Source organism: Crocuta crocuta, unplaced genomic scaffold (genome assembly GCF_008692635.1).
Source record: "Crocuta crocuta isolate KB4526 unplaced genomic scaffold, BGI_CrCroc_1.0 scaffold225, whole genome shotgun sequence".
Lineage (NCBI taxonomy): Eukaryota > Metazoa > Chordata > Mammalia > Carnivora > Hyaenidae > Crocuta > Crocuta crocuta.
Genome location: NW_027530408.1, coordinates 1350236 through 1362273, shown reverse-complemented (window position 1 = coordinate 1362273; position 12038 = coordinate 1350236). Strand labels below are relative to the sequence as shown.

The 12038-nt window shown below is 44.2% G+C and overlaps 2 protein-coding genes across 3 annotated transcripts in view; both read right to left on the bottom strand.

Annotated features, from left to right (window-relative positions):
* Positions 1-2548, bottom strand: part of SORBS3 (sorbin and SH3 domain containing 3) — a 25514-nt gene extending 22966 nt beyond the window's left edge. Inside the window, exon 1 of the mRNA XM_077766610.1 lies at positions 1681-2548. Coding sequence (XP_077622736.1) covers positions 1681-1925 — 245 coding nt within the window. The 5' untranslated portion in view covers positions 1926-2548. The remainder of the gene's footprint in view (positions 1-1680) is intronic.
* A 2596-nt stretch (positions 2549-5144) lies between these two features.
* Positions 5145-12038, bottom strand: part of PPP3CC (protein phosphatase 3 catalytic subunit gamma) — a 102591-nt gene continuing 95697 nt past the window's right edge. For both annotated transcript variants that reach the window (XM_077766608.1, XM_077766609.1), the window contains one exon: positions 5145-11263. In XM_077766608.1, the coding sequence (XP_077622734.1) occupies positions 11043-11263 (221 nt within the window). In that variant the 3' untranslated portion in view covers positions 5145-11042. The remainder of the gene's footprint in view (positions 11264-12038) is intronic.

The window sequence follows — 12038 nt, the reverse complement described above, 5'->3', positions numbered from 1 at the left end:
GCCCCCCTGCCGAGGGGGCCGGGCGGCCGCGGGCGGCGCCGGGAGGGGCCGCCGAGGGTCCCCGGGGAGCCCGCTCTGGTTTCCCAGCTGCCTTCCCCAGCCCCCACCGCAGGGCTGGCGTCGGGGCGGAGGGGGTGGGGTGGCGAGGGCCACTCAGAGTTTCCAGCGACATTTCCAGCGTTGTGGGAAGGCAGCCCTGCACGGCGGAGCCAGGACAGAGGGCAGGAATGATTAAAGATCCCGGGTCAAGCCAGGAACTGATACCGAGCCAGCAGCCTCAGAGACAGGACCAAGATGCAGACAGGCTGGGGCCGAGATAAGGGCGCCCCAACAAGTGGAGTGGCTCAGCGAACCGAGTTAAGGTCCCGCCGCCTCCCTCCCTCCTTGGGGAGAGAGACTTTGTGCTTTCGTAAGCGCGCGTCCAGGCGTGTGCAAACAAACCCACTCACACAGGCGCGCGTGCACCAGCAAATGGGCGGATGCTCACACACGTGCAAGCACCGCCCGAGGGCAGCAGCGGGAGGAAATCCGCCGTAGGGAGCTGCCCCGGGGGCGCGCCGCGCCCCTGAAGAGGATGAGGGCGGGGTCCCTTTGGCAGGGATGGGGTTACCAGGGTCTTGGTGTTCCCATACACCGTATTTGTTTTGATTTTGCTGCTTTTCCGCTGTTCCCGAGGCTCTGACACCAGTCCCAAGAGCCCGCGCCCATTGGCTCCCTACCCCTCTGGCCATCCCTTCATCCCCCTCTTCCCCAGGCCTCTGTGTCCCCACAGAGCGTGTGGATTTTACTGCTAATGGAAAGACCGGAGTAATTCTTAGCCCTTAGCTTGTCTCTGGGACCCCAGGCCCCAAACCAACCCAAAAGCAAGCAGTCACTGGGCCATTTCGGATCCATTTTGGGAGTAATCAATGATCAATTGTAAAAATAAGAAAACATTTATGCGTGCCTACTGGGTGTAAGATTGCTGCCCTGAGGCCACCATGCACTTTAGAGTGTTTTCCAAGCACATCATTCAACTCAAAAGCTGAGAAGGGAGGGAATGGAGAAAAGATGAAAAAAAAATTTTTTTAATCCCACCATTACTGATGCTATTAGCTTTATCTTTCCTCAGTTCGGTTAAAAGCTCTATCCCAGCATGGTGAACCAGCCTGAAACAATATCGCATGTGAAAAAGGAAGGAGGGATGGTTTAGGTTGTGGAGAAGCTTGAGAGAGACAGGCATGCTGGCTAGTTTCCAGTGTCTGCGGGGCTGCCACGTGGAAACTGACTGCACTGGCCGAAGTGGGGGGGCCCTTGGGTGCATACCTGGAAGCAGATCCAGGGTTTCCCAGGAAGGACTTTTAGAATAATTACAGGGGTTCCAAGTCTATCGATGATTACAGGGCATCTTTATAAAAGCAATTACTGCCCTGACAGGCACCTAAACGGGGTCACTTTTAAGGCCCCTTCCGACAATCTAGGGTTCTCCAGGAAAGCTGAGGGGAGGGACGGGATGGGTAGCCCCTGCCCACAGAAGACAGCTGCAGAAAGCATTCTGGGACTTCTTGAGGACAGGCAGCAGCGCATTTTCCTGCCCCTAAAGCTTGGATACTTGCTTACCCACCCTGGGCCCCATCCTCTTCTCTCCCTCAGGAATAAAATCTATGCCCATTTCCCTTGTCACCAGTTATTTTTTCCCACCTGTCAGGATCCTTGGGACTAAGAAGGCCCACGTCTCTTTCATGTTCTTCCTTGTTCTCCAAAGATGGTGAAGCTGAAGATCTTCCAATTCCAGAAATCCTGGCCATACCCTCTCTCACCAGCAGCGAGCGTCTCTTATTCTCTAGGGCTCTGACCTGGACTCCAAGATAAATATTTAATGTAGACGGTGCAGCTGAGCTGACAAAGGTCCTTACTTCCTGTTTCTCACAAAGGGAGGTAGCCATCAGGAGCTAGCAGTTTCATCTCTATGGGAATAGGGAGTCCAGTAAACAGCTTTGTAGGAGGAGGCCAGGTAGGTCCCACTGGAGACCTGAGCCTTTCTCCCGAGCTGCTCTGACTTCTCTACCTGTCTACTTAGGCCCATGCTCTTGCTGGGCTTATCGCCTCTCTCAGGTCAGAACCGGCTCTGCCCTAGAGCCAGTGGACATCACTCTTCTGAGCCTTAGGCCCTGTGCTTGGACCAAGGAGGAGCTATAATAGGATCCCTGCAGGTTTGTTCCCTGGTGGCCATCCAGCCTCACAGCAAAGAGGAGGAGACACTGGGGGGAGCACAGAGCATAAGGACCCTTGACTGATTGCTCCTTTTCTGCCCACATTTGGGGATAAGAATCCCTCGTAGGAAAAGAGGAAGATTAAGGGTCAGCGGTGGTTTCGGAGGGAGTAGCAAAGTCCAAAGATTTAGCCAAGAACCAGGTGTCTGATTTCTCAGCTCCTCCCTCCAACCTCAGTTCTACTTGCTGCTGGCCCAATCCTGCAGACGGCTGGCATGGTTTAGGGAGAGGCTGAGGATAGAGAAGGTTGTCCCAGGTGGCCGGCTGTTGTCAACAACAAAGAAATTCTTTTCATCCCAATACACTGTCTCCTCTGGTGACTCCCTTAGCTAATAGGGACCTCCTTCCCTGTGACTCTTCCCAGTCTCTGGCACTGCCTTCTGTCAGGGGGCTGCCTCTGCCTTCTCAGAGTCACCTGAGCCATAGTAAACACAGTTACATAACTACTATGTTTTTCCTAGCTATCTGATCCTGGTCAGGAGTATGCCCCACCCCCCACCCTGATCCTCGAGCCTGCCACCTTTTGTTCTGTGAATTATCCCCTGTGGCACCCATGTCAAAAGGGATCTGTCCATGCCCACGACCCTGAGTAGCCAAGAGACTCCCAACAGATGTGGCTTTTCACATGGAGCCTCGGAAGAAGAAGGTGGCTCTTCATACAGGAATATGGGTCACTCTGAAAACCAGCCTGTGTCACCAAGAGGAAGCATGTGGAAAGAGCCCTTCAGTAGCTTCTTATTGTAAGTAAGTGAGCAGAGTGTTGTTTTAGTTCTCAAGTGGGGAAAAAAGAAGTCAGGGATCCCAGAAGACACACACTTGAGGTCCCATTTCTCGAGGAGGATCCTTATCCAGTACTGGGAGCCTGGCATTTGAATGTCACACTCAGATCCACCCTTGAGCAGCTAAGTGGCTTCCTGGCCATGTGCCTCAGACCTCCCACATTAGGCAAAGGAAGGGTATCTGCTATTCCTTCTCTTCTCCTTCAGAGGCATAAACTCTAGTATATTCTTTGGTTAGGCTTTGAGTAACTTTTTTTTATTTGTGCTCTCAGAAGAGTGTTCTCTTCCTGCCAGGGGAATGGAGCCAGCAGACCAGAGTGAAAAAATACCCACCGCAGGTCAAATATGGTCAGTGCTGGGGCCGGGCGACTGGCGGGAGTGAGTGGACCCTCATGGGAATGAGAGGAGGCTTCCAGGCCTGCCTTGCACAGACCTCCCCCCTTGCACACACAATGGAACAGGCGGCATCTATTCAGGGTCCTCCGAGTCAGTGCCATCCCAGCCCCAAAGGCTGTGGGAGAACTCACCCCTTTGTCCAACTGTCTAGTCTATATTCACATCAGCGACTGTTCTCTCTCCCTCCTTTTAGAGATGAGTGAACAAGTGTCATGCACAGATGTGGTGCCTTTGAGAAGAACTGAGCTGGATGGACCTCTTTTAGTTCTCAGCAAAGAGAGAGCAAGCAAGTGGCTGTCAGCTCTTTAGAAAGCAGATATTATAAGGGACAGATAAATAAATGATGACCTCAGAGGGAAAATCCAGCCAAGTTAACTCAGCCACAAAGAAGGGCACACAGACCAGGAGCTGGAAAACTAGGTCTACATCAACCTTCTCTCCTAGTGCAGGTAAACTGAGATGAGGAAGATAAGACGGTTGATATGCTGATCAGAGCACAATTTTATGGTGTCCACTGGCCTTCAAACAAAGTAGAACTTTGTCTTCCCACCCCTTGAATTGAATTCTGTGATGAACCCTCCACTGAACTGCACCAACATTAAAAAGATGGTCTAATTTCCCACTGTTATTAATCTATTAGACCAACATTAATTAGTTTCTCCCTAAAACCTGCAAATCAGGATAGAAAAACCAGAAAGACCATATAATTACGTAAAGCAGGTGGCAAAGCAGGGATTGAGTCTACATGTAATGGGAGGTAAACATGAGTTTGCATTTTAGTTAATTTCCAGGATTTTAAATAATTTTTTTCCACAACTCTGAAAATAAGGGCAAACACTGCCTCATTTTACTAAAGGTTTAGCTGCGGTATAAGGACATTGCTAAGTCAGGATGCTACTGGGAATAACAAAGATCCCAAAATGCATACCCAGCTTATTCGAAATTAGAAACCTGGGCTTGTTTTTCGGCCTGTAAAGTGCACTGTGGCCCTCGACGTGGCCGCACTTAAGGTAAAACTGCGCTGCTTAGGCCTGGCAGGGCCTGGATTTAGACTTTCTGCCTCAACTGCCCGAACTGATGAAACTCCTTCAGATGCATTTTCCTCTCCAAGGGCCCTGGGTGCTTTCCCTACCCTCAATCCTCCATTTATTTTTCCTTCTGAGTCCACAGCACCTCGGGGTATTTCTGCTTTTCAGAGGAATCAGAAGGCTGGTCTTACACTTCCTTTTCTCGTTAGTCCAGCTCCACGTTCAATACCTCTCTGGCTCCTTTGATTTTTCCCAAGATGAAACTCAGGTCTATTATTAGGATCATATGCAGAGTTATTAAATTACTCCAATGAAAATTATTTTTAATATCTTTTGTAAAGACTGTACATTTTCTGGGATGTCCTACAAGTAGTGGCCTCAGCCAGAGAAGCCACAGAAGGAGCTGGGACTTGAGTTAGTGATGGGCAGAGTGCTGGGAAGGAAGCTGGGGCAAGGCAGTGGATTCTGAGTCAGAGAGTACACTGCAGCCACCAAAGCCTATATAAAACTAAAGGAAGGGCTGAAGAGGTGAAAGAAAGAGGTCTTTTTTATTGTGAGGAGATTCCTTCATCAGAAACCAGACCAGACATCAAACACCAGGCCTTCCCTTGACTTCTGGAATTATTAAATGGATAAGAGCCAAATATAAGTGCCTCTACCAGGAAATAAAGGAAATAAAGACACAGGAAGCCAATAAAGTTATCATTTAATTTTAACAGTGCTTTTTGTTTTTAAAGATGACTTCCAATTTACAATAAGAAAGTTTTAACAAATTAATTTCTTGGTCACAAAAAAGACTTGTTCACTTCGGCCAATAAATAACATTTCCACCATTTTCTTTAACATAACCGAAAGTAAGGAAAAGCCAGTAATCTCTCAACACAAGCACATAATCTATCATTCAGAAGAGCCTTTTAAAAAATGACATCACCAGCTACTCTCCTATGTCTGACCACCTCAAGAAGCAAAACCAGGATCCTTTCTTGGAAAATGCCTGCTGACATTTCTATAAGGAAGAAATACTATTGGTCACAGTGCATTGAGAAAGGAAAAGTAAGGCGCTCATGATGGCATCTTCAAAGAGGTTCTCTGACAGACCAAAAAAATGTGTCTTTAACTGCCTCAAATCAAAACCTGCGGTAGTCCTTGTTACATGCACTTCCACTTTAACATGCAAAACAGAACAGAACAAGTTATTTGGAGATAGCTATGTCAGGAAGTGAGAGGAATCTGGGCAAGAACTTACAGGAAGGCAGTGTGCATGGCCCTACTTTAGAGCTGCTCGGAGGGATGGTCCACACCCATGTCCTTGCTTCTTGATCTTAAGCCACCTTGACTTGTCATTGGGTGTAGAAGGGGAGAAGACGCATAACCCTGTCTCAGACAAAGGTGTTATTTAGCAAGCCTTGCCAAGGTTGCTGGGGTGTTAGGCCAAGGCCTCCCGGGAGGGAATATCCTCTCCAGTATCATCTTTACCTTTGTGACTGCATAGATGAAGGCAGCTAACCCTGTCCCCATTCACTCTGGCTGGCTAGACATGGGCAGGGCAGGTCACAAGTCTCAGAGTAACACAGGTTACCTCTTTCACACTGTCAATGGCACAAAGCTCTACTGTTAACACAGTACACAACTGCACAACTCAAGGATAACAACCCTGTTTTTCAACTATACACCTTTCTTCCTCTATACACACCTGCTCTCTCTTCTAGCTTTCCTATGAGCGTTTGATCACAGCAGTGCTTAAGAGGGACTGTGGCAACACAGTGCTTTGGAAGTACCCTCCAGGTCATCCAGACCCTCCTCTGGCTCTTGTTGGGGCCCCCAGGCTGTCCTTTACTCCCTCTTACAGCAGACTTCGGGAAAGCTGTGGACCAGGTGCCAGCAAGGTGGTATCTATCCATTGTTATAACTACAAATGATTTACAAAATTGGAGTCTCCCCCAAAACTGGGGCTTTGGGTTCACCTTCCCTCTGAAATCATTTCTGCCTTGGTGTGAAAAACTGAATAATGCTCTGAAAAAAGACTTGGGTTCCACTGTTACTATAACAACAATAATAAATACTGGGGATTCTAGAATGATATCGTAACAAGTCTTTATGGGTTGAGGAATACATTTCAATAGAAAAACTGGAGGGGAAAAAACTGGTAATACAAAGAAAAACTATAAATTAATCAACCTGGGACAAGATCTTCATAAATGATTTTAACTTAAATGGTTAATTCTCAAGCACTTGAATTTTATATTTATAAAGTATAGTCAAAAATTCTGGAGATCAGCTACAATATTTACATTAAACAAAGGAGGGTGGAGGGAAGTGATTTTAGCCTTACTCCTTCAGAGAGGCTGGACAAGACTCTGGAATAATGACCATGAGCAGTAAGCCCAGCTGTGTCATGTAAGCATGGTTTATAATGTTCTTCTTATAAAGGGCAGCTACTTCAAACTTTCTGTTTTACAATGACTTAGAAGAGAATCTGTGGGACAATGACAAGGCTGAAGGGCTCCAAAGCTATCTAATTTTAACCCCCCTCACCCTTGCTCCTTAATGATATTAAATAATAATATTCTGTTGACAAAACAAATGGAAGGATTTTTTTCTTTTCCTATTTTGAACAGTATCAGGAAGTCATACCTAAGTTATTAGGATACGAAATCAGATCTTTGCTACTGACAGGACCTTGTTTCACTGAACCGCAACTGTTGTGTAGAAACAGAAAAGGCAATGTAAATATAGATAAAATTTACCAATGTTCCTGGAGAGTCTCATTTTCTATCCCTAGGCAAGGAGCCAGATCAAGCCCTTCAGAGCATGACAGTATCTGGTCACAAAAGGCCAGTGGATCAGCAATGTCTGGACCCATAACCACCAAGTGTTTGCCCTGAGGTTTTAAAAGAAACTGAGGCTGCTTTTGTTTTAGTATTCCATTAAACACACACACCCCTTGGCTTACTGGGTTGTTTTTGCTCTTAAATATTCAGAACACAGAGATTTAAAAAGGATGTATGTTCTAAACTTGTGTTAGATGAGTTTTTAAATTTTAAAAAATGGTCACCTGATGGATTTGAATTCATTTGATGTAGACATAAACACAATTGGAAAAACTGGTCCTTGGGAACTGCCATTTTAAAATGATATTTCAGTAAAGTATACAAAAGAGTAGGGAATGTTTTTTCTCTTTTTCCCCAGATGAGAGAAGTTGAAGAAAATAAGTCCCTATGGACCTTTTAGTAAAGGAGAACAAGAGAAAAGTATTTTTAGTATCTTTAGAACACGCAGGGGGACGATTTCATATAACAGAAGACGCTTTGAAAATGGGAATACTGCAGAGCTCTGACAGCAGTTAAAATGTTTGTTTGAAATGATGGCCTTAGGCAAACCCAGAACAGGCAGCCAGCCATCTTGGGAGCTACTGTTTAGATGAAAACATTCGAAAGCATGTTAAAACCCTCCAATGAAGTCAAGTGAAGAACAAGTCCTGGTATCACAATATATCTATATCCATATATACCCATGGTATACATACAGATATGAATATGGATATGGATATAGATATACTTCTCCAAGGCTCATGCCTTCTAAACCGCCTTGATGGGCACCTGGGTGGCTCAGTCGGTTAAGTGTCCCACTTCAGCTCAGGTCATGATCACAGTTCATGGGTTTGAGCTCTGCATCGGGCTCTGTGCTGACAGCTAGCTCAGAGCCTGAAGCCTGCTTCGGATTCTGTGTCTCCCTCTCTCTCTGAACCTCCCCTATTCATGCTGCCTCTCTCTCTATCTCTCTCAGAAATAAATAAAACATTAAAAAATTTTAAAAACCCACCTTGAGTCATAGGTGCAAATACATATGAAGTATAGACTGACAGTCTCACTTTCAGAAGCTATCTGTATCACAGAGATGTACATTTACCACACAACTTTCTCAACTGCTGAAACACACACCCCAGCTTTCTACAGAACATAAGAAAACACCTTTATCTTTAGAATTCAGTAAAATTTGAATTTTCAAACCTAACTTCCTTGTTGCTTTATTTTCAACTCTGATTTTTCTTGAATCATGACTTCTTACCCCTCTGGCTGATCCCTCAACAGCTCCCAGGGTACCCGTAAAATACATCCCCCCCACCTTTTTTTTTTTTTTTTTTTAAGTATAGTCGATACACATGATACATCTCAGGTGCGCAACTCAATGATCTGACAAGTAGATACATTATGCTATGTTTACCACAAGTGTAGCTACATCTGTCCTGTTACATGCTATTACAGTATCACTGAGGATATTCTTTAGGTTGTGCCTTCTACTCCCATGACTTACTCATTCCATAACTGGAAGGCTATATCTCCCCTTCACCCATTTTGCCCACCTCTCACCCCCCTTGCCCTCTAGTAACCCTCAGTTGTTCTATGCATAGGTCTTTTGCCATCCCTCCGCCAAGGAAACTTTCTTTACTCTACAACTTGTTTTTCAGAAGATAATGAAGACACTTCTACATAATCATCCTTTTTACTAGTACAGTATTTTTTTGCTTATAAGGATTTGTAATAACTATTTCACTACTTGCTTGCTGACTGAAGCCCTTAAGAGTGGTTTCTTCGGGCTCTGTGCTAACTGCCAGCTCAGAGCCTGGAGCCTGTTTCAGTCTGTGACTCCCTCTCTCTCTGACCCTCCCCTGCTCACGCTGTCTCTCTCTCTCTCCTAGAAATAAATAAAATATTTTTTTTTTTTTTAAAAAAGAGTGGTTTCTTCCTGTGGATTATGTATGTGTAATAACAGCCTCAGCTAGAAGAAAAGGAGAAAGGGGTAAGGAACTCCCATCCATCAAATCTGTCATGTGGCACGACCTTCATATTAGATGAGATTTCCAAAACCGGGGTCCCTTCTATAGTCGGACTGGGGGAGGGGGAGTATGAGGCTATGCAGGTGATGAATTCCCTCTCTGAATATAAAGAAATGACAGTTGGTAAAGGGAACTACTCGACTTTGTCTCCCTCCTTTCACAGGTTTTACTCATAATCCAGTAAGAGGTCTTTTATCCTTCCTATCCTTTTTATTAACAGCAATCCATGCCATCAGATTCCAAGCCCAAAATAGTTTGATCTGTCATAAACTGGGAACTGTTAGCAAAAGGTACAGGGAAACAGAGATAGATGGGCTAAATCCTCATTCTTCTAGTCAAATTATGGGTTTTTGTTTTGTTTTGTTTTTTAGAAAGGTTTCTGGTGTCCTTTAAGCTTACAACATTAAGTACTACTCTCTCAGGTGCTTGCTTCAATGCTGGACTTCTACATCCCAAATGATATTAAGAATTGTGTAAATGTGCACTTTGGTGTAGTATTGCCCAGGCATGGACACTCACTGCAAAGCTGAAGGATGAGTATTATGCCATGGCACCTGTCACCAGGCTAAACCAAAAATGGGAGCCCAAGGATCACTGAAATTTCTTTCACTCACTGGTGTTACTTGAAAAACTAAGAGAAGACTATTCAAACGCTCTATGTGAACACTTGTTTTTGTTTTCCAAGATATGTTGATGGAGACTGACATACAGTTCAACCTAATGAGTGTTTAAGGTGGAGAAACATCTCAGTAATTCATACAGAAAATAGGAAATCCTTACTCATCCAAAGCCCTTTAGCAAGACTTCAGTTCATAAGGGGATCATTCTACCCTAGTCAGTTTCGTTTACCCCAGTTGGTTTTTAAACTGCTGCCACAGGAAAACAAGGACAATGGGGAGAACAGACATAATAGCTGATACAATGGCATAGAAGGACACAAATATCTCTTATTGTCGTAAGTTCTACAGAGAACATTTATAAAATATTTAGAAATGTAGCTTCCTTTGCACTTGAGTAAATCACCTGGGCTTCAAAACTGAAAGAAAAAGGATCTGCAAACAGTTAAGAAACCTCCAAAATTCTAAGGGGAATTTAAACCAACCATGCCCATGGTTGGAAGAACAGATTTTGAGTAATTCTCAGAAAATCTCTCATTGGTTTCTATTTTGTCTTACTAGAACATATTAGAACATATTCAAAGGAATTGAGAGTCCAGAAGAAAGTAGGTTATATGGAAAACATTCCTTGGCCCTCAAAATCACTGGGTTTGGGTTATTTACTTAGATGTTTGACTATAATCAAGTTTTCCATAAGAAGAGAAGTTTTAGCCAGTGAAATCCAAGCAATCTTCTTCAATAGTACCCTGTAGAAAGGGAAAAGAAAAAAACCCTCTTGTGTTTGAAAAACTATTATTAGTCTGAAATGAAAGATATCACCTTTCAAAAGAATAGGAGAAAAAGCTGGCTAGTTCAAGTCAGAAGCCCAGGGTGGAGGTTTCCAAGGCCCTTTTATTAGGGGAAGGTCCCCTTTGTAGTACTTCACATATGTATCAGACAATCAGATCAGTTCCTAAAAATTAGGAAGGGAAAAACAAAACAAATGCACTTTTTATATATATTAAACATAAATTAAAAACAATTTATAAAATGGTCACCTTTCTTACAGCATAAATGCAAAGTGTATATGAATGCACCTCCAGGTTTAAGTTGTTTAAGTTGTTTTGTTTTCCAATAATAAATAAAATTTGTTCTTAAGTTTTGGATCCACCTGTGCCACAGCAGGGCTCTGTGTCATTGTTGGCTCTTCTCGCCCTGTCGCTCCTGTGCGCAGTGTTGGACTGTGCCAGCAATCTCATTGGCCCATCAGGGTACTGGCTGTCTTTTCGGGGTGGCATCCGTTCGTTAATTCGGTCCAGTCCTCGGGCTTCTTCAAAACTCCGGATCCTATGCTGAAGCGAAAACCCTCTGATGGCTACAGGAAAACAGGAAAGGGAGGAGCTCAGTTAGGCAGCAAAGCAACAATCTTAAAGCATTTTAGCACACAGCAGCCTCCTAGAGAGCGCCACACAGGGTTGGAGCACACATCTGGTGAGGGTAATAGGCAATCTGTGATCTGAATCAGACTGGTCTGAAGCTACTGCTTCCTTCGGGCCCAGAGGGCAGCTGAAACTGTGAAAGTACCTTTCACAGAAGCCCTGTGTAATTAATTGGCAGAAGCACACCTGACAAATGGCTAACAGGTTCGTTCTTAACCACAATACATTAGAGAAAGGGTTTCTTATGGGTCTAAAACATGCTTAATGTCAGAAAAAAAGGCAACACTAGGATAGTAGAGCAAGTTAAACAGAGTAGTTAACTTTAGCACAAACACTGTATTGGCCACAAAAAAAGTAATAATAAGAGCTCATCTTTTTGTTTGGAAGGACAGCTTTTTGTCTTGCACAACCAGGAGCTGAACATAAGTTAAAAGCCATCTAAAAAGAGCTTCTGGAGATCTTCCTTCCAATAAAACTTTTGTATCACCAAGAAAAGGCATTCCCATTTTGAATTCTCTTACTTAACAGAACAATTAAATTTATAAAACGTTTATCAGTTCCTAAGATTTCCATTGTCAGATTCATAGATGATTTGTTACTTGAAACTCGTTTTCTTAGAAACAAAGATAATTTAGCTTGACTGCCTTAGGGTAACCTCAGAAGTGAATCCAAACTAAATCCGTATCTACTTTTGCCTCTGCTCTTGATATC